This window comes from Brachionichthys hirsutus, chromosome 7 (assembly GCF_040956055.1).
Source record: "Brachionichthys hirsutus isolate HB-005 chromosome 7, CSIRO-AGI_Bhir_v1, whole genome shotgun sequence".
NCBI lineage: Eukaryota > Metazoa > Chordata > Actinopteri > Lophiiformes > Brachionichthyidae > Brachionichthys > Brachionichthys hirsutus.
The window spans coordinates 446,169-469,331 of NC_090903.1; the positions used below are offsets into that span (position 1 = coordinate 446,169).

General features: G+C 46.1%; 1 protein-coding gene across 4 annotated transcripts; it reads left to right on the forward strand.

Annotated features, from left to right (window-relative positions):
• Positions 1–1,455: 1,455 nt before the first annotated feature.
• Positions 1,456–22,932, forward strand: tmem254 (transmembrane protein 254). 4 transcript variants are annotated; one of them, XM_068741270.1, is made up of 6 exons: positions 1,456–1,566; positions 4,912–5,015; positions 10,007–10,066; positions 14,558–14,657; positions 18,525–18,564; positions 20,418–20,472. In XM_068741270.1, exons 1-6 carry the CDS (start codon positions 1,480–1,482, stop codon positions 20,435–20,437), a joined length of 411 nt encoding a protein of 136 aa, XP_068597371.1. In that variant the 5' UTR covers positions 1,456–1,479; the 3' UTR covers positions 20,438–20,472. The 4 variants fall into 4 exon arrangements, with proteins under 4 accessions (XP_068597371.1, XP_068597374.1, XP_068597373.1 ...); XM_068741273.1 differs by lacking the exon at positions 18,525–18,564 and having other exon boundaries at positions 14,558–14,607; positions 20,418–20,463; XM_068741272.1 differs by lacking the exon at positions 18,525–18,564 and having other exon boundaries at positions 20,418–20,457.
• Positions 22,933–23,163: the final 231 nt, after the last annotated feature.

Below are 23,163 nucleotides of genomic sequence, written 5' to 3' on the forward strand. Positions count from 1 at the left end.
TCTTTGTCTTTGTCTTTGTCTCTGCAGAAAGAGCTCTGATCTCTACTGCAGTGTAATCATAAATAATAAAATAAAATAATAACAACGTGTTTGCTTTTTATGCTTCTTCATTTATTGTACGTATAGAAATACAAAGCTTAATAAAGAAATAACATTTTTCCCAGTATTCAAGATACACAAACCCTCAACATATTATGTTAATACTACAATTCGTACTCTTTTTGTGTTTGTTTTGCTTTTCAATCCCAGGCAGATTTAGAGACGCTGGCTAATTGTTCCGTGCTGCACATCGGACTCGCTGATCAATGGAGCGCTCGCTAAGTTGGTATCGCCCAGGCACGACCATTCTCTTTGTTGATCATGTGACCTTTAACCCTGCAGGTAAATCTCTTATTGTCTGACTTGCTACTTGAATGAGATGTGTTTGATTTGCATGGCGTCCATCAAGCAGCTTTGACCTTTGACCTCTTCATTTCATTTGGTTATTTATCAGCATCCTCTCTGATGCTAACATTTAATGCTAACTGAGATGGGCTCAGACGGGTCACATGCAGAGCGAGTTTATCTGATCCGTCTCAAAGTCCCAGCAACACATCAAAGGCTCCGAAACGTTCTCATCATTTCATTTATGTACTAAACGGGTTATTATTTGTACATGTACTACTGGACATCCGATGAGCTGAATAAAACACTCAGAGGACACCGTTCAGTGGTTTACATACAATGATCGATTGATTATAGATACCGAGGGCGTAGGGTGGGGGGGGGGGGTATTTTAGCCAAGGCAGAATCACATCAAGTGTTTGTTAACTTTGATATTGCCCCTACGCATATTTGAAAAAGCTAATTGTCATCCAATCATCTTATCTCTTTGTGTAAATGATAAAGTTTAATCCCTTAAACAGGGAACCTGCTGCCGTAGTAGCAAAGGTATGTCTGGACTTTGACCAGAATCTTTTTAATCAGTGGAGGAAGACGTTGGGCCTGAATTGAACATACAAATACTACTCATTTATTTCCTCCAAACGTAGTAGTTGCAACATTAAGAGGTGAGACTACTGATTCTGCTATTCTATATTAGTATGCGATGTTGTTGTTACTCATTTTGTTTGTTACTTTGTAACATGAGCGCTGCTATTTCATGATTAATGATCGGATAAATCAAGCATCTTTAATCTCTGCTACCAAATTAGCCACTTTGAATTCTGACGGGGAAAAGTCACAGAAGCAATTTTATTAGAACCAAGATCAATTCAAATGCTGGTTTGGTAACCATGGTGATGACGGACTCACCCGGTGACACGCAGGAGGAGCCCACAATATTCTATTAGTATGGTATTCTTATATTTGTATTTTAAATATGCACATTATTATTTTGTATCATCCTCGCACGGACCGACACGCGGATCCGCGCCGTTTGTCGTTGTTCTCACACGGTCACATTTGACAGCGGGACCACAACACGAGCGAAGCGGCGCGATGGCGGAAGGAGAACCGGCCCAGTATTTTAGGAGAACCAGCCTGTTCTGGATGCTCAGCGTGACGTTCGGAGTCGCTCATCTCACTGTGAGTCCACTACAGGCCACTACAGTCCACTACAGTCCACTACAGGACAGAGTCACGGAAATGTTCGTGTGCGGGACGCCGCCGTGACGAAGCCTCATTTCGCTGCGTGATGGCGGCTCGTTAACGGGGTCGGGTCGGGGTCGGGTCGGGATCGGGTCGGGATCGGGTCGGGATCGGGTCGGGATCGGGTCGGGATCCGTTCGGGATCCGTTCGGGATCCGTTCGGTGCACAGACGTGAAGCGGTTCTTTAAAGTCCAACGGACTCGTAAAGTGTAATAAGCTAATCAATCAGTCTTATTACCAAAACGTTCATGTTGTTAACCTTTATTGTATGAGAACATGAGAACATGAGAACATGAGAACATGAGAACATGAGAAGGGTCATTCTAGGAGACGAGTGCCATTTGAGTCCACGCAGTTTGATGAAGTGTATAAGGCACAAAAAACTACCAAAATGTGTTTCTACAGCTTAAACGTTGTAATTTAATTGTTCTTGTTAACATGATATATGAGTAAATACTATATTTTTTGAGCATGACATACTATTTTTAATCATTGTCCTGAGAACATGGCCATTTTCACATGTCCGTATTGACCAACGTCAATTTGCATCCACAATATCACCAAATACATTTCAGATTTTTATCAAACTTTTATTATTTCCACGAGTATGTGTACCACTAATTCCATAAAATATATTTATTCAAAATAAAAACATTATTTTTGTTAAAAATAACACTATTTGTGTGCGTCCCTCAGTTTGTCTTACCACCCCGTCAGTTTTGTCTCTAAATAACTGACTGTTGCTTTAAGTGACATCACAAAGAGGAAGTGACATCATTTGAACCTCTAGAGCAGCCAGGAGCAAAGAAAGCAAGTTCTGACATTCCTTTCCATTCCTTTTTTGTTGTTTTTTCATGTTAGATGAGGTCCGTCAAGCTCAACCCAACCACCCCGTCACGCAATATTGAGAGGGAAAACAGATTTTAATAAAATAATGTACACTATTAATGTAGAGAAAATGACATTATCAATTGAAAGTATCCTCACTGAGGTCAGGAAATTGACCACATGGAGAACAAAGGCCATTTTAGGATGAACTGTACCACCCCGTCATGGTTTATTGTGACGGGGTGGTTCTTCTTCAACTCACTCACAGAATTCTGTCCAAATTATGTAATAATGTAGTTTCAACACATAATAAAAGTCTTAAAGGTCCAATATTATGGAAAAACTCACTTTCCCATGTTTCTACTCTATTCTGGTGATTTTGGGTCCTTATCAACCCAGAACAGGTAAATAAACCATCAAGCCAATCCTTCGTAGTTTGTGTAGGTCTAATCAGCTCCTGAAACACGTCTGGAAGAAATTACGCCCGCTGTGACATCACAAGGGGCAAATGTGCACTCGATGTGCGTGCACATGTGTGCACATGTGTGCGTACGTCCCCGTGTCTGTGTTCTGCCCGTCCACGCTCCGCTGTCCTGCAGCATCTGAGACAGAAAAGAGGGACGCTGTCCTGCAGCATCTGTTTGAGACAGAAACGAGGGACGCTGTCCTGCAGCATGTTAGAGACAGAAATGAGGGACGCTGTCCTGCAGCATCTGTGTGAGACAGAAATGAGGGACGCTGTCCTGCAGCATCTGTTTGAGACAGAAACGAGGGACGCTGTCCTGCAGCATCTGTGTGAGACAGAAATGAGGGACGCTGTCCTGCAGCATCTGTGTGAGACAGAAACGAGGGACGCTGTCCTGCAGCATCTGTCTGAGACAGAAATGAGGGACGCTGTCCTGCAGCATCTGTTAGAGACAGGAATGAGGGACGCTGTCCTGCAGCATCTGTTAGAGACAGGAATGAGGGACGCTGTCCTGCAGCATCTGTTAGAGACAGGAATGAGGGACGCTGTCCTGCAGCATCTGTTAGAGACAGGAATGAGGGACGCTGTCCTGCAGCATCTGTTAGAGACAGGAATGAGGGACGCTGTCCTGCAGCATCTGTTTGAGACAGGAATGAGGGACGCTGTCCTGCAGAATCTGTTAGAGACAGAAATGAGGGACGCTGTCCTGCAGCATCTGTTTGAGACAGGAATGAGGGACGCTGTCCTGCAGAATCTGTTAGAGACAGAAATGAGGGACGCTGTCCTGCAGCATCTGTTTGAGACAGGAATGAGGGACGCTGTCCTGCAGCATCTGTTTGAGACAGGAATGAGGGACGCTGTCCTGCAGCATCTGTTTGAGACAGAAATGAGGGACGCTGTCCTGCAGCATCTGTTTGAGACAGGAATGAGGGACGCTGTCCTGCAGCATCAGAAATGAGGGACGCTGTCCTGCACACACTGAACCACCCCGTCACAGAATCATCTTGTTAAAAAAAAATGGAAATAGACTGAAATGGTTCAGAAATTAATGTTGAATAACATTCTTGTTTTGTGGACTAATGAAGGGACTATGTTTAATTCAAATTTTTAAGTCGATCTATATTGTTTTTGTAAAAACAATGACAACGTTGACGTGAAATTCATTTTTCACAGATAATGATCATAAAAATGAAAAAAACTGATTAAATAACACACTGTCTATTGATTGTTTCCAAAAGAGGACATTTTACGAGCAGTAAAACATTAGATTTGTTTTTTTTTTTAATGTACCATAACTCAAATAGTGTACATATTGTCCGTGACGGGGTGGTACAAAAATGGCTACAAGGTGTAAATCAAATGGATATTATTAATAATGACTTTATGCCTGAGGTGGGAAAATATGTTTTCTTGGAGGATTAACATGTCCTTCATGTTGTGGGTTTTGAAAAAAGGAGTTTGCTCTGCATGAAAATTTCACAAATTGCAAAGTGGAAATGGCACCCGTTTCGGAGAATGACCCAGAACATAGAATGTGTCATTAAAATAAAAACGACGAGCAGAAAGTGGACCTTCATCAATCGGGGGTTCAGAATATTGGGCCTCAACGAAACCGAAACTGGTTCAATTCAGAATGTACCTGGAGACAAAGTACCAGACCCGTCACCACGGCGATGCCTCCAGACCTGCATCTCTCTTGCTTTCAGTGAGCTCACAAGATGGCTGCCGCTTTTATCGGCCACACGGGAACTCCCACTTCAAGCGACCTCCCGGACACGATGCAGTCGGCTCGTATTGTTGATTCTTTCAAGTTACCCGAGATTGAAGGAAGAACCAATCACACTTTAGGGATCCATGGCGTGTGTGGCAGATGAGCCTCCTGAACAAAACACATTCTAAAGGCCTCATCCGGTCATTCATCAGGTCAGGCTTTCAAACAGGCTCGGATTGAATAACACAGATTGAATCCAATGTCGTTGTTTTGCAGTGCATCGTGTTTGCCCCAGGACAGATCCCATTCCACTACTTTGGGCCGTACGGCAGCTTCTGCCGGTACCTTGTGGATCACCATGCAGGCAGTTTGTACAAAGGGTAAGTTCCTTTGAAAGCCCGTCGGCCATTTGTCCTTCAGAGCGGACTTCCAATGCTTCAACTCAAAGAATCGACACGTTCTTGATAACGTATTTCATCATGGAGAGAAAAGAAGCTTTCTGTGAGTACATTCTACATTTCACAACGTAAAATACACACCAGGGGGGATACACAACCAATAGCCATTAAAGAAGTACTATTGCAGCACGGTGGCCCAGCGGTTAGCGCTGTTGCTGGGTAAGACAGCTAAACGCCCCCTTTCTAATCAGTCTGATCGGTCAAAGTTCAAAGATAACCCTTCGACGAAGAAGATGGCGAAAAGAAAAAAAGATGACGAGTATCGTACATTTCAGGACGAACGGAAAGAATTCACCTTTGTGGAGAGAGCATCCTCTCTGCCCCCCCGCTGCCCCCCGTGGGGTCGGACTGTCGGCCTTTGTGGAGAGAGCATCCTCTCTGCCCCCCCGCTGCCCCCCGTGGGGTTGGACTGTTGTGTGTTTTTGGTCCCGGGGTGCAGAACGTCCCTGTGCCACGCCCCGTCTCTGATCCTTGCCCGTGCTGACCGCAGCTGTTCGTGTTCCCAGGTCGTGTGTCGTGTTTGTTGTCGTGAGTAACTTGTTCACTTGTGGCTGGATCTTATGCCCCGCCCCTTACGTCTATCCTAGGTGTAAGGGGCGGGGCTATTGCTTTTGCAACGCAGAAGACGACAAGTTGCCTCGGCATCCAACTTTGCCATGCTGTTGAGGACGACCAACACACCCATGCACACACACACCGACACTCGACAGCACACACACACACCCCGACACTAAACAACACGCACACACACACACAGACGCGTAGCCCTCGTCGAGGCCATTCCGAAAATGTATTTTGTGTAAAAATCGCATACTCAGAAAAAAAGTTATATTGTTTTTGCAAAAATTCTTTATTAGGCCCGAGCGCCTATCCTAGGCGTAAGGGGCTATTGCTTTTGCAACGCAGAAGACGACAAGTTGACGAGCGCAGCCCAGCACGCCACAGCAAACAGGAAGGACTAGATACCCCCAGTCTGCTGCCCCAGCACACCACAGCAAACAGGATGGACTAGATACCCGCAGTCTGCTGCCCCAGCACACCACAGCAAACAGGATGGACTAGATACCCTCAGTCTGCTGCCCCAGCACACCACAGCAAACAGGATGGACTAGATACCCTCAGCCTGCTGCCCCAACACACCACAGGAAACAGGATGGACTAGATACCCCCAGTCTGCTAACCCAGCACACAGGATGGACTAGATACCCTCAGTCTGCTGCTCCAGCACATCCTGGACTTCCGTAAACGAGCCCAGACCCGGCTCCACTGACCATCATGGGGGGCTGCGTGGAGGGGGTCCCCTCATTCAGGTTCCTGGGGTCCACATCACCGACGACCTGTCCTGGTCTGCTTACACCACGGCGGTGGTGAAGAAGGCCCAGCAGCGACTCCACTTCCTGAGGGTGCTCAGGAGGAACCACCTGGAGGAGAAGCTGCTGGTGGCCTTCTACAGAGCCCCCTGGAGAGCATCCTGGGTACTGCATCACGGTGTGGTACTGCATCACGGTGTGGTACTGCATCACGGTGTAGTACTGCATCACGGTGTGGTACTGCATCACGGTGTGGTACTGCATCACGGTGTGGTACTGCATCATGGTGTGGTACTGCATCACGGTGTAGTACTGCATCACGGTGTGGTACTGCATCACGGTGTGGTACTGCATCACGGTGTGGTACTGCATCACGGTGTGGTACTGCATCACGGTGTGGTACTGCATCACGGTGTGGTACTGCATCACGGTGTGGTACGCCGCAGCGGAGAGGAAAACCCTGCAGAGAGTGATCAACACAGCCCAGAAGATTACCGGCTGCTCTCTGCCCCCCCTGGACTGTATCTCCGGCTGCTCTCTGCCCCCCCCTGGACTGTATCACCGGCTGCTCTCTGCCCCCCCCCTGGACTGTATCACCGGCTGCTCTCTGCCCCCCCTGGACTGTATCACCGGCTGCTCTCTGCCCCCCCCTGGACTGTATCACCGGCTGCTCTCTGCCTCCCCCTGGACTGTATCACCGGCTGCTCTCTGCCCCCCCCTGGACTGTATCACCGGCTGCTCTCTACCCCCCCCTGGACTGTATCACCGGCTGTTCTCTGCCCCCCCCTGGACTGTATCACCAGCTGCCCTCTGCCCCCCCTGGACTGTATCACCGGCTGCTCTCTGCCCCCCCTGGACTGTATCACCGGCTGCTCTCTGCCCCCCCTGGACTGTATCTCCGGCTGCTCTCTGCCCCCCCTGGACTGTATCACCAGCTGCCCTCTGCCCCCCCTGGACTGTATCACCGGCTGCTCTCTGCCCCCCCTGGACTGTATCTCCGGCTCTCGCTACCTCAGCAGAGCTACAAACATTGTCAGAGACTCCTCCCACCCTGGACACACCTTGTTCAACCTGTTGCTCTCAGGGTGGCGCTACAGGCTGAACAAGAGCAGGACCAACAGACTCAGAGACAGTTTTATACCGAGAGCCATCAGCGCTCTGAACACCGATCAGGACTAAACAGGACAACTACTCACCATGTGCAATAACAAATGTATACTATTATTCATTGTCCCAACCGCTTAATCCGCTATCGGGTCGCGGGCCAAGCTGGAGCCAAGCCCAGCAGCCAATGGGCGAGAGGCAGGGGACACCCTGGACAAGCCGCCAGTTCATCGCAGTGCAACACTGAGACGTACAACCACCCACACACACACACACCTACGGGCAATTTAGTGTAACCAATCCACCTGAGCTGCATGTTTTTGGTGGTGGGAGGAAGCCGGAGAACCCGGAGAGAACCCGGAGAGAACCCACGCAGAAACGGGGAGAACATGCAAACTCCTCACAGAATGGCCACAAGTTGGAGACGAACCTGCGACCATCTCGCTGTGAGCTAACCGTGCTTACCACTGCGCCACCGAGTACTATACTATTACTACCGTATTTTTTGGACTTCTGACTTAAAGCTCCTATTCACGGAGATATCAAGTGGCTGGAGTATTTTGGTTAAGCCTCCAGGGATGATGGCAGGTATGGAGTTGAAAACTTTTAATTTATTTTTTAACTGTGGTGTGATGTGCGCTCTCATGCTATCCATCACAAGCAGAGCTTTGCGTGCTCTAAAGAAGCCATCCGGTCGCTTATTGTAGCACTTTGTAAGCCACAAGTTCATCATTTCTTGATCAATCCACCCTTTCTCGTTCACGGCGACTTCAACTGAGGAGGATTGGATTTTTGGCATGGTTTTTCGTTTGAAAATGACCATCGGTGGCAGTTTTGATCCGTCTCCACAACATGCCAGCACCACTGTGAAGTGTGATCTCTCATGACCAGTTGTAACGATATTCACACTTTTTTGCCCTTTCTCTGCAACACTTCGGCCCATGGGGATGTCAAAAGTGAGGGGGACCTCGTCCATGTTAATAATATGATCCGGTGTCACGTTGTGATCACTTACATGCTTTTCAATGAACGCGCGGAAACTGTCAACCTTGGCTTGGAAGTCCGCTGGCAGTTTTTGGGACAGTGTCGTCCTTGCTCTGATAGAGAGGCGTTTGCGCTGCATGAAGCGGTAACACAAAGAAGGTCCTCCCGCAAAGCCGTTTATATTCACCTCCTTGGCAACCACTTGGGCGCGGAGACGCAACTGCACCGTTGACAAACCTCTCCCAGCAGCACGTTGTTCAAGCACCCATGCGTGAACTCGTTCCTCCAACTGCGGCCACCTAGCTTGTTGCCCGCGATTAGCTTTCTTTGTTTTCTTCATTTCAGTAAGCGTAACCTCCGCTTTTCGCCAGTCCCTTACAAGTTTTTCGCTCACTCCAAACTTTCTTTCTGCTGCTCGATTGCCGTTTTCGGCTCCATATTTCACTATCTGAAGCTTGTAAGCCGCGGAATATGACTTTCTTTTCGGCGCCATTTTCAATCAGCCCTTCTAATTTGTGTTTTTAGATAACAGGTATGACAGATAAATATGAACCTCCAGAAACTGCGACAGATTCTGACGGGTCACAGAGTTCCCTGTAACACCTGTTATAGAAATGTGTAGGCTACTGTCTCTGCGCTCACAGATTTTGTAAAAAAAAACATATATAAGTCGCTCCGATTTATAAGTCGCACCCCCGACCAAACTATGAAAAAAACCGCGACTTATAATCCGGAAAATACGGTATATGCAAAATACTGATCAATCTCTCTGCATGCACTGTTTGATCACTTTAAATTTGTGGCGTTTTATTCTTCATATTACTTGAATGTTATGTTGTTACTAAACACCAGACGGAGCAGCGCTCCTAATGTCATTGTGTAGCCCAGACATGGGCAAACCCAGGCCCGGGGGCCATATGCGGCCCGTTGGTCTTTTTAATCCGGCCCGCCAAACTTGTCCAAATAATATCATTAAATAAAATTGTATAATAATTAAACCTCATTCATTTGACCTTTTCCCTGTAATGCTACCTGTAAAAGGCCAAATCCTTCAATGCAATAGCTTTCATGTGTCATTTATATTAGCTCACACAAACACTCCATCCATCTGTTCTTGGTCCGGCACCTCTGTCAAATTTTAGAACCTATTGTGGCCCGCGAGTCAAAAAGTTTGCCCACCCCTGGTGTAGCCACTATGCAAGGACAATAAAGGCTTTCTGTTCTGTTCTATTTATTTCCTGCCTGCTATGACAGCAGCTGACCACTAGATGTCACTGGTTGGGTCTTTATTTGAGGCTTTGAAGCTTCAAATCTTTGTTCAGTACAATCAGGAAGATCCTCAAAAGCTTCACAAGACTTCATCCGTCCATCTCTAATATGTACTATATATATATGTATATCTTGCCTTTAGGCAAACAACCCAACAAATACTGGCTTTACCAGGGCCTAGGTAGGAGGATTCTTCTGTCCTCTGAATGATACTACATTGAAGACTGATTTAATTCTTTGTTGTAGGTGGTGGGCTTGCCTTGCTGTCCATGTGGTTGAGGCCTTTGTTGCATTGAAGGTCTGCAGGTAAGAATGAAAATTTAATTATTATGTAACCTTTATTTAATCAGCCGAGACACATGAACAAATTATTTTTCACAACTGCTGCTTTTCGAAAGACAAAACTTCTTAAAGTAGAGGTGGAAAATGGATTCCAAATAAATTTAGTTTAAAATAAAAACAAGCAAAACAGAATGAGCACAAAAAGGCATCAAGCATTGAGCAGCGGGAGAAACATGACGTGTTTCTTGATCTGGGATTTAAAGGGTGGGACTGAAAGAATCCAGTTTGACACCTTTTTGTCATTACCGTATTGGCCCGAATATAACACGGTGTTTTTTGCACTGAAATTAGGCTGAAAAAGTCGGGTCTTGTTATATTCTGGGTCTAGACATTATACCCGTTCTGAACGCTAGATGGCGCCAGATATCGTTACAACGAATGGTGAACTGAACTCCCCAGGCTAAAGCAAACGCCTATCATTATTTTATTGCGATGTTTTTCCTTATTCATATGTTGTGAGATGTGTCTGTGTGTGTGTGTGTGTGTGTGTGCGCGCGCGTCCAGCTGGGGCGTGTCCCGCCGGAGCGAGCGAGTGTGTGAGAGAGAAAGAGAGAGAGCAACTAGGAGACAGAGATATGCGAGCAATAGGAGGAAACGGAGTTTTGTTTAACAGTGCAAGTAAAATAAAGCAGCTTCAGTGATTCAGCACGTCTGGCCGGCGTCCATCTTGTGTTGCTGCGCTTCAGCCTTCGTCCCCAGCGTGGTCTGGAAGTTAACCCCGGAGGCGCTGGAGAACAACGATCCCCCCAGTTAGACTTCACTTTGATGGTTCATGCAGTTATTGCAATTTTGTTGTTTTATCACAGTAGATTGGTTTATTTACATTTTAAAAACCAGAAGCCATTCATTTACAAATGTGATTGCACTTTAGTTCACATATTTAAATGTTCAGACATTAAGATGTGATACAGTTTTTGCATGATTTGAATGTGGAAAAATAACATGCTTTTTCTCTCGAATTTATTGTTATAATCATTTGTTTCAGATGTACTGGAATTATTTTCTGTATAAAAATTGAAATTGGTGTTCAAAAAGTATTTTCTCAAACTTGAGTCTTGAAAAAGAGGGGGTCCTACTATATCCGGGGTCGTGTTATATCCGGGCCAATACGGTAACTTGCGTTCCTCTATGGGTTTCGCTCTGAAGCTTTTACATTTTTTAAGTGGGTGAGGCGTCTTATGTATTGGACAAAGCTTGTCAGGGCTCTGCATTGGCTTACTTGAACTGTTATAACCTGAACTAGTGTGTGTGGGGATGTCTGTTTTGTTTACATTATGACTTGCCTGTTATTGCCTTGGAAGCTCTTCTCTTTTTTAAAGCTTGTGCTGGCAGGAGGCGTGATGATGAAGCTTGGGTCATTTCTTATTTTGGCTTGCTGTCTAACAAAGCTTGAAAAGATGCTGAAAGGGGGAAAGGCCACTTTGTGTTCCTCCTTGTACCTTGCTCCTGTCGAAGAGGGAGGAGCTCAGTGTGTCATGATGGTAAGCCACCAGTGCTGCCTAATGACAGCATATTGATTATATTGATTACTGCATCGATTAGTTATAAGCTTTGTTAAAAAGGAAAGTCTTTAGTCTACTCTTGAACATAGAGATGGTGTCTGTCTCACGAACCAATCAGGGAGCTGATTCCACAATAAAGGAGCTTGATAACTGAAAGCTCCGCCCCCCAGTCTGCTCTTGGAAATTTTTGGAACCATGAGCAGGCCAGCATTTTGGGACCGCAGGGTTCTAGTGGGGCAATACGGGATAATCATCTCTGTAAGGTAAGGAGGGGCCTGGCCAGTGAGGGCTTTAAAAGTAAGTAGAAGGATTTTATATTCAATCCGTTCCCTAACAGGAAGCAGAGACGCCAGAACAGGGGAAATGTGTTCTCTCAGTCTGGTTCCTGTTAGAACATGAGCTGCTGCATTCTGGATTAGCTGGAGATGTTTAATAGACCTTTTTGGGCAGCCGGACAGTAAGGAGTCGCAGTAGTCCAGTCTGGAAGTCACAAAAGCATGGACTATTTGTTCTGCATCTTTTCGGGTTAGTAGGTGCCTGACCTTTGAAATATTCCGAAGGTGAAAGAACGCAGTCCTTGAAACGTGCTTTATCTGGGACTGAAATGACAGGTCCTGATCAAAGATTACCCCCAGATTCTTGGCAGTGGTGCTGGTGGACACTGAGATGCCATCTAGTTCAACTACAACACTAGAACAAACATTTCTGAGATGCTTTGGCCCAAGAACCAGAACCTCAGTTTTATTTAGATTTAATAACAGGAAGTTCTCGGTCATCCAGGAGTTAATGTCCTTAAGGCACGTCTGAAGTCTAACCGACTGATCGACTTTGTCTGGCTGAACTGACAGGTATAATTGTGTATCGTCTGCATAGCAGTGGAAATTTGTGCTGTGTTTCTGAATAATGTTACCTTAGGGAAGCATATACAGCGTGAACAGAATAGGTCCAAGCACTGAACCCTGTGGAACTCCATATTTAGCTTCAGTGTACGTAGAAGATTCATCATGAACACGTACAAACTGAAATCTATCAGATAAATATGATCTAAACCAGTTCAATGCAGATCCTCTAACACCAACAGATTGTTCCAGCCTCTGTAACAGAATCTGATGATCTATTGTGTCAAAGGCTGCACTGAGATCTAATAAAATAAGCACGGAGACAAGTCCATTATCAGACGCTATTAAAGGTCATTGGTGACTTTAACTAATGCTGTCTCTGTGCTATGATGAGCTCTGAAACACGACTGGAAAACCTCAAATAACTGATTGTCTTGTCAGAATTCACACAGCTGACTGGAAACTGCTTTCTCTAGAAGCTTTGACAGGAATGGAAGGTTTGAAATTGGCCGATAGTTAGCCGAGACATCAGGATCCAATGTTGGTTTTTTGAGAAGCGGTTTAATGACTGCTGTTTTAAAGACTTGGGTACATAGCCTGTGAGTAAAGATAGATTAATTGTATTTAGCAAAGCAATACTGATTGAGGGGAAGACTTCTTTAAGCAGCCTAGTTGGGACCGGGTCTAGGAGACAAGTGCACGGTTTAGAGGTACATTCATGTACAACTGACGCGGTTGGACCGGATGTGATCGCGCGAGACCTCCCGTGTGATTTCTGGATAATATACATGACGGCTTTCTGCTACTAATATAATATTAGACATCACCATCGCATCATTCGCCCTTTTCGATTACTTTCATAAATTGACGGATTGGATTATCGCTCGGCGTGGAGAACCTCGAGGTATTTATCGACGAGTATTACTCCAGCTGCTGCGCCATGGCGGAATCCGCGTCGGGCGATAATCCCTCCAAGAAAAGAAAGGCCGACTCGGCAACTGATACGGAGGATCTCAGCAACGAAGATACTCCGACTAACGTACTGGACTCCATTAATAAAAAACTGGACGTTGAAGATCTGAAGGCTAGCTTGGAGCTCGCGTATGGTATGATGGCTGAGCTTCAGCGCGAGAACATCGAGCTACGCTCCTCCGTTGCGACTGTGTCAGTCGAAATGGAGAAGATTAAAACAGAAAATAAGACGCTCAAAGAGACAGTCCTGGACATTCAGTCGCGCAGTATGCAAGACAATTTAATATTCTCAGGCATCTCAGAGAGCGCCGCGGACAACCCAGAGTCCTTAATTAAAAACTTTATGACGACGTCACTGAAAATTCCCCCGGAGACGGTAAGTACAATCTCCTTTCACCGCGTCCACCGCCTCGGAGCCCGTAGAGGCGATAGGCCCCGTCCTATTATCGCCAAATTTGAACACTTTAAACATAAAGTGCTGCTAAAGAGCAAAGGACGGGAGCTTAAAGGAACCTCTTTCGGGATGAATGACCAGTTCCCGAGAGAGATCAACGAGCGGCGAAAGGTACTGTATCCGATCATGAAGCAGAATAGGCAGAAGGGCAAACGAGCTACGCTGGTTGTGGATAAACTATATATCGACAACCAGCTGTACCGAGACCCTGCCCCCCCCCTGGCTATTCTGAGTCAGAAACACCTGTAATTATTCCATCCAGCCAAGAATTAGAGGCATTTTCATGTGGATGAGGATTATACTTTAACATAATGCATCATCAATATGTGTATGTGTAGGTGTAGTTATGTTTTGGTGTATATGTAGATGTTTATGTATGTATATGTATGTATATATGTGTATGTCCGTATATATATATATATGTGAAATAGAGAAACAAATGATCCAAAACTCACTGGGCTATTAGGAATGAATGTATTCCTCTTGTCCCAACTCTCCCCTCAGATCCTCTCCCCCCCCCTCACTTCTCCCCCCCCCCCCCTCACTTCTCCCCCCCCCTCTCACTCACCCCTCCCCTCTTCCCACACACACACCCTCTATGTCTATCACTTGTTTGTTATACTTGTTTATGTATCAGTGTTCTTGATTCTGCTGTGCACACATTTAAGACTCTTTATATCCCTCTCAGGTATCCAACCATCCAACACCTCGACTTTAACGCATCACATGCAGAGAATAGTAAGCAGCTCACAGAGATACACACATTTAGACCTGACTGCTCACCATCGGTATGTCTAACTTCATTTTGGTATCTTGGAATGTGTGTGGCGCTCGCTCTCAGGCAAAAAGAATCAACATCTTAGAGCATCTCTCAAAATTAAAAGCAGACATTTGTCTCCTACAAGAAACCCATTTACAAAAGTCAGAAGAGAAATTACTCACAGACACAAACTTCAGTCAAGTTTTTTCTGCCTGCTATAACAGCAGACAAAGAGGAGTCTCTATATTAATACACAAGAGACTACTCTTCACGTTAAACAACACTGTAACGGATCCAGAGGGCCGATACATTATTATTCAATAAATTATACTCAATAGTGAATCTGTACGCTCCTAATAGTGATGATTCGGCCTTCTTCCACACATTGTTCTCTCAGCTACTCGAGCTAACAGCAGACTCAACTATCATCATCGGCGGGGACTTCAACACAGTTCTACATCCATCAGTAGATCGCTCCAGTACTACAGTACACAATCAGCCAAAGTACTACTGGAGTATATGGATGACTTTGGCCTTGGCGACGGCTGGAGATGAAAGAATCCAATGAAGAGGGAATACACGTTCTTTTCTTCTGTGCACCGTTCATTCTCAAGAATTGATTATTTTCTCACAAATAATTCTGTGATTGAGAATATTTCTGCTAAAATTAATCCAATAATTATCAGCGATCATGCTCCGGTCACGCTCACCTTACAAATCGCAGTGACCTTTGAACCCCCGTCGACGTGGCGCTTTAACACCTCTTTGCTTAAAGATGCAGAATTTGATAGGGTCATAAGAAGAGAGTGGGCAGACTATCTGGAAACAAATGACTCTCCAAACTCATCTCCGTCTTTACTCTGGGAAGCAGGGAAAGCTGTAATCAGAGGTAAAATTATATCATATGCCTCTTACAAAAAAAAACAGGAACAGAAAATGGAAAAGGAATTAGAGGAGAAAATTAAACTATTAACCGATGCTTACGCAGCGAACTCAAGCAATCAAATGTGGACTGAACTACAAAACACAAAACTAAAACTAGATGATATATTATCAAAGAAAACAGAGTTCATATTACAACAACTGAGATACAACGACTTTGAATATAATAACAAATCAGGCAAGTTTCTGGCGAATCAACTCCAACGTAACAGAGAAAGATCTCTCATAACAGCAATGAAAGGGTTAAATGGTGAGTGCACGCAATCACCAGAAGAAATCAATCAGATATTTTACACGTTTTACCACAACTTGTATTCAGCAGCTAATAAACCCAACCCGGAGGATATTGAGGCATTTCTCAGTAATCTGAATATGCCTCAACTATCAACAGAGTATAAGAACATTCTGGAAGCTCCGCTGTCTATAAATGAACTCCACAGCGCCCCCTAGATAGTATGCCTAACGGCAAAGCACCAGGCCCGGACGGCTTCCCGGCTGAATTTATGAAGCATTTCTGGACCATGTTAGCGCCGTTATTCTTCAGATCAGTGACAGAAATGAAAAACAATGGTCATATACGACCCCACATGAATACAGCAGCAATTAAACTTCTACTGAAGCCGGACAAAGACCCCACCCTCCCTTCAAGCTACCGACCTCTATCATTAATCAACGCCGACATCAAAATGATAGCAAAGGCACTCGCATCCAGGCTGGAGACAGTGATCCCGTCTGTAATTCACAGCAACCAAACAGGATTCATTAAAGGTCGACATTCCACCAACAATATTAGAAGACTGCTGAATCTGATCAGTATGTCGCAGCAACTTGGAAAAAAGGCAGTGGTTGTATCGCTGGACGCAGAAAAAGCCTTTGATAAAGTTAGCTGGTCCTTCCTCTTTGCCGTCCTACACAAGCTTGGGTTTGGAGAGTCATTTATTCACTGGGTGTCAGTATTATATAACTCTCCCAAAGCGACCGTAACCACCAACGGGATTACCTCACAGAGCTTCACCTTGCAGAGAGGTACCAGGCAGGGCTGCCCACTCTCTCCTTTATTATTTGCAATATTTATTGAACCTCTAGCAGCAGCAGTGCGGCAAAATACCAGGATTAAGGGAATCAGCGTGCGGTGTCAGAACACAAAATCAATTTATATGCTGATGACATCCTGCTTTATTTACAAGAACCCTCGGATTCGCTGCAGGAAGTATTCAAGTTGATAGCTAAATTTTCACAACTTTCAGACTATTCCATCAATTGGACAAAATCAACATTACTTTCCATTACAGAAAAGTCATGGGACCCTGCAGACCAGGACCCAAACTACTCCTTTCCTACGGGCAATTTAAAATACCTCGGCATAAATATTTCACCTAAACTGTCTGAGTTAACCCGATTAAACTTCACCCCACTTCTGGATAAAATCAGCAGTGATCTGAAGCGTTGGAATAACCTCCCGATATCCCTTTTGGGAAGAATAGCCACCATCAAAATGAAAATTTTACCACAAATAAATTATATATTTTCAATGATTCCGTTTAAACCAACTTCCAACTGCTTCCAATCGTTGGATTCAGACATCACTAAATTCTACTGGAAAAATAAAAAAGCAAGAATTAGTCGATCTACCCTTCAGAGGAGTAAATCTAAAGGAGGCCTGGAAGCCCCAAATTTTATGAATTATTACTTGGCTAACCAGCTACAATATCTTGTACTATGGATGCACCCGAATAGAGACTCTAATTACTGGTTAGAATTGGAACAGAAGGACTGCGAGGATATTCGACTCGCAGATCTCCCCTTTATCACAACAACCATTAAACGGCATAACTGTTTTAAAAACCCGATGATTTCTTCCACCTTGTCCGCCTGGTGGAAAGCGTTAGAAGTTACAAATTCTAAACTGGAACCCTGCATGTTCTCTCCAATCTGGAATAACCCTGACTTTCAGGCTAGCAATCAACCTTTCCATGTAGGTATGTGGGAACAGAAGGGAATCTCTCAACTCCATCATCTCTTTCATGACAATACGTTTATGTCATCTACAAAATTGTTCCAAAAATATGAACTCGGAAGCGGAAATTTCCTTTACTATCTTCAGGTAAAGAATACAATTAAGAAAAGAATTCCAACGCTCCGGGGCCCGCCTCAGCCACCTGTATTTGTTATGGAAGTCACAAAGATTTCCCCGACAGTTAAAAAGACCCTTTCTAAGATTTATAAACTCCTCTCAAGCACAGATACGTTACTTCTTCCCATCTCAAAATGGGAGACGGATCTGTCACTAACCTTAGATCATGACTTTTGGACACAAATCTGTGAAAATGTATTTAAAATGACAAAACACAGAAATCTTCAACTCATCCAGTATAAGATCCTTCATAGAACGCACATTACTCAATATATGATGAAGAAAATGGGCTTCTCCGAATCTGACATCTGTTCTCAATGCTCCCAAAATACTGCTGACACTTATTTCCATGCCCTATGGTTGTGCTCACCCGTCCAGGACTTCTGGGTCGCAGTATCACATAGACTGTCGTCCATCTTGGATTGTACGTTCCCTTTATCTCCGATCACGTGTCGACTCGGTGACTTAGCAGAAATCGTTATTTCACAGAAACAAACGCACCCCACACTCGCAGCCCTCGCCATCGCCAAGGAAACGATCCTCGTTAACTGGAAAAATAAACAGTCTTTAAACATCAATCATTGGTTGAACCTCCTCATAGAACACATATCAATGGAGAAAATCTCTGCTTCCAAAAAAATAAATAAAAAACATTTGAAATATTTTACAGAAAGTTGGTCTCCTTTTATTAAATCATTAAATATAAATATTGTAACCTGATTCTGCCTGCTAGCGAAAGCCACCACAACGATGTAAATGATAATGCTGCTTACATTTTTTTTTTTTTGCATGACTCATCTTGTTTCTGTTTTCATTTAGGAACCCGGTTTCTGTCTCCAGGACCGAGTGGACCTCAGAAGTACATCACCTCCCAGCCATTCTAACTTTCTATGTTTCAGCTCCAGTCTCCAGCTCAATGTTCTTCACACAAGGATGGTTGATCTCCGGGGCTGTTGCATGCTGGGCTAACTCTTCAGGGGCTGTCCCCGTGGCTTGATATGTGCAACCCGGCTCCTCTGGTCTCTGCTGGGTGGCGCATGCTTCTCGGGCGGCTGCCGGTGTCCCGCTAGGTTGCCATGCGGGGGTGCTGGCCTATGCGTTCGGGATGGCACTGAGCTGGCGCAGTCTGTCACTCCTCTGCTGGTAGTAGCGGCCCGGGTCCGGCTGGTGACCTGGCGTGGCCATGGCCCCCTCACCTCCCCTCCCTCCTCCCTGACCTCTCTCCTCCACCCTCCCCGTCCCCCGCTCGCCCTCTTCTCCTTGGTCTCGTCTCCTGTCCTGCCTCCCCCTCACCCCTCTCCCCTCTCCTTCGCCTCCCTTCCTCTCCCCTCGTGGTTTCCCCCTTCCCCTCTCTCCCCGCCTCTCCTCTTCCGGCATCCTGCCTCCCGCCGGGGCCTCGCGGCTCCCTTCTTCCTGGGGGCTTGATTATGGGGGATGGGTGGGATGCGTCGGGGGCGGCGCTCGATCCAGGCCCTGTGCATGGTTGGGCCCTCTGACACCTGTGTGTGGGATGGGTGAGGCTGGGGACTATGGTCGGGCTCCCTCCTCCCCCCGCCTGGTTGGCTGGGGCCTCATGTGCTGTGCCTCTTAACTCACCACCTTAGCACAACACATTTGTAAATATACACATAGGGTACATGCACCTGGGGGCCTGGTGCTGGGGGGCGTTCACCGAGCGTCCCTCTGCAACCCCCCCCCCCCCCATTTTAATGCACCACATGGGGTCACGTGGGTGCAGGCGGGGAGATAAGGGGGAGGGCGCAGGGCAGGAGTGCGCCGTTGCCCTCCTCCGCATCCCCCGTCTGGCCCCAGCTGCCCCAAATTTTAACGCACTACATACATGTGTATATAGCACCTGGGTGTCCACACATTCACGGTGTTGGGAGGGTTCCCCAGTCTGGGATCTGGGGAGCCATATAGACAGGGTATGGGGGGGGGTCACAATTTATTTATTTTTGGCCTTGGCGCGGCATGTGGGGCCTTAGCGGGCTGGGCTTGGGGTGGGACGGTGGTCCGGCCTCTTGCTCCCTCCTCTCCATCCCAGGGAATAATAGTCTCCCCCCAAATGGCTGTATAGGGTCGGATAGGGCTGAAGCCCCTGCACTGTCTACTCCCATTCCCCAGACGCTGGTTCGCTGGGTTGGGGGGTTGCCCGAGCTCGGCGGTGGGTTGGGTGGTGGGGGGGTGCGGTGGGGGCGGGGGGGGGTGGGGATGGGGCGCGTTGGTGGAGGGTGGGGGGGGCTGGGCCGTGGGGGGGCTGGGGGACTGGGGGGGTGTGTGTGTGGGATGGGTGGAGGGTGCTGGGAGGGGGGCGGGTGGTTGTGGGGGGCGTGGTGTTGGGTGCTGGTGGGGCGCCAGGCCGGCCCGCTGTGCCCTGTGCCACTGCGCTGGCCTAGGTTTCGTCGGCTGTGTCGGTGTAGGTCGCCCCCGGGCCCTGGACTGGTTCTTCTGCGTGTGGCTCTGGGGGGGCCCCGGGGGTCGTTCTTGGGTTGCTGTGGCTGCTTGGGGTGATCTGGGGGCTTATGTTGCCATTGTTGGGTCCGGGATGGCTGCCCCGTTCTTAGGTGGAGGTTTCACGCATGCCAGATCCACCACTCCAGCACCTATCAAAACTCGATCTGAGAGTTAACTCCGCCCACAGATCTCTGAGTCAGTGGAGGTTGCTGGTTCAGTGTTTGTGGCTCTCACTATGCTCTCTCTCTTTTTCCTCAGATCTCCTGAGAACTTGGTGATCCAGACTTTCCTCTAGAGGCTGATGTGAACCTGGTGTATTGGGACAACTCTTGGTGATGATTGGATGGAAGGGGTAGAATTAAGGAGCACAAATAAATCCATTGTACTCTCTTCTCAGAACACTGTGTATTTGTCACTTTGTGTTTGTCCATGTTGTATGTTCACTGCGGTGTGCACAGCCCTCTACGGCGGTAAGCAGGTAATAAAATCAATAAAATAGGAATAGGCTAGTCTGCCAAGAGGGCAGGTGACGGTCACAATCACTATAAGAATAAAAAGCATCGAACTCTAACAGAGACTGACGTTATGTACGTCACTGTGGAGCACGAATGCAGACAAGGTAAAAAAATATATATAAAAAAAAAAAGAATAGGTCCAAGCACTGAACCCTGTGGAACTCCATATTTAACTTCAGTGTACGTAGAAGATTTATCATGAACACGTACAAACTGAAATCTATCAGATAAATATGATCTAAACCAGTTCAATGCAGATCCTCTAACACCAACAGATTGTTCCAGCCTCTGTAACAGAATCTGATGATCTATTGTGTCAAAGGCTGCACTGAGATCTAATAAAATAAGCACGGAGACAAGTCCATTATCAGACGCTATTAAAGGTCATTGGTGACTTTAACTAATGCTGTCTCTGTGCTATGATGAGCTCTGAAACACGACTGAAAAACCTCAAATAACTGATTGTCTTGTAAGAATTCACACAGCTGACTGGAAACTGCTTTCTCTAGAAGCTTTGACAGGAATGGAAGGTTTGAAATTGGCCGATAGTTAGCCGAGACATCAGGATCCAATGTTGGTTTTTTGAGAAGCGGTTTAATGACTGCTGTTTTAAAAGACTTGGGTACATAGCCTGTGAGTAAAGATAGATTAATTATATTTAGCAAAGCAATACTAATGAGGGGAAGACTTCTTTAAGTAGCTTAGTTGGGACCGGGTCTAGGAGACAAGTGCACGGTTTAGATGAGGCAATAGCTGCCCTCATTTGCTGCAGGTTAATCCAAGTAACTATCAAGAGTAACAGCCGTATCTCTACTTCCATCACTCAGGGAGGGGTCAATGCCACACGAAGGCAGACGCTGATGAATGACGTCCTTATATAGATTCGATTTTGGTACTGAAGAAGTTCATGAAATCTTCATGAACTGCTCGGGAGCAGCCGGGAGACGGTTTGCGGCTTGCTCCGCACCGCTAAGGGAGGGCTGGCTAGCTATCGAAGCTACTGGATTTGCTTCTATGGTGCGGAACCGGGTCGCTAAATAATTTAGCCTCGTCTCCAACATAGCAAATAAACTACACCTCTTACACGTTTCGCTGTCAGTAAAGGAGGCAGAGGAGAAGCTAAACATTTGAGGCAGAGGGAGAAGCCATCCCTAGCTAGCTAGCGGTGCTAAAAGCTATTCAATAGTTAACTTATTAAACCAAAGGAAAACTACCCAGAAAAGTTGTGAAAATTGGTGGAGCTAATCCGCTATCAATGAATATGACAAGCAGTGATTAAAGTTATGTGAGAAAAGAGCAGAAAAAGTGAATGATGTTGTAATAACATTTATTTACAACAAAAGCAAACTGTACAACATCAACGTTTGGCAAAAAAAATGAACTTCTTTTTGCTGTTACAGCTAGAGCCAATCACGTGTGTGGGTGTGTGTGCGTGCGTGTGTGCTGGGAATCGATATTCGGCGTGTTGACGCATATCGGTCTTTTTTATTCATCCGACGGCCGATAAGAGATCAACGTAAAACTGTCTTATTTTGGCTCTGATGCAGCGACGCCGCTCTGTCTGGAGTCTGTCCACCATCTGATTGGTTCCACACAGAGCCATGCCACGGGTAAATGAGCCAATCAGCAGCAAGCTGTCCATGCGCAGCGCTGATGGAGAGACACGGAAAGCTATTTAGTTTATTGTCATGTTTGTCCATAGGAATTGAGATTTGCAGTTTTTGTGACATGGGAATAAGAATAGTAAGTAGTGGGTTCGAGTCCCAGCCCAGACCAAATGAGGAATGTGTGCTGGTGGCCGGAGAGGGGCCACTGCCGAGGTGCCCTTGAGCATGGCGGCGCTTTCGCCCTATGCATATACATGCATGATGTGTGTGGTTGCTTCAAGGGGCCCTTGCACTAGAGGGTAAATGGAATTTCCTTGCGTGTTTGCAGTGTAAAAAGTGTGAAACCATAATGACAATAAAAGCTAATCTTCGTAAGAATGAATGAACTTGGCCTGTCTTTCTGTTTCTGTGTCCTCCTGCAGGAACAAAGGTATCAGCAACATGACCACTCGCTGCCTGTGGTTTGTCCAGACCTTCTTGTTTGGGTTTGCTTCCCTCGGGCTGCTCTTCAGGTACCACCCAAAGCGTCCCAAACGTCACTGATGCTAGCAGGAGAAGCCTTTGCAACAACGCTGCATTAGCTTCACATTTACATTTGCAGTGTTTGACTCTCTTATGCTGTGTCTTTCAAAATAAAAAAAACTGAAGTGAGCACTCCCCATTTTCTTGATTTACATGACTTCATGCATTTTAGTAAAGCTAATTGCTGTTTACATGTGTTTTTGTCACTCAATTCATGTAGATTGTGCCAATGTATGCAGGGCATGTTATTTTTGTTTGCTACTTTAAACATGGCAGTAGCAATATGCTAGTGCCATAGTATAATACAGGGGTCGGGAAGCTTTCTGGCTGAGAGCCATAGGTTCCTCACCCCTGGTATAA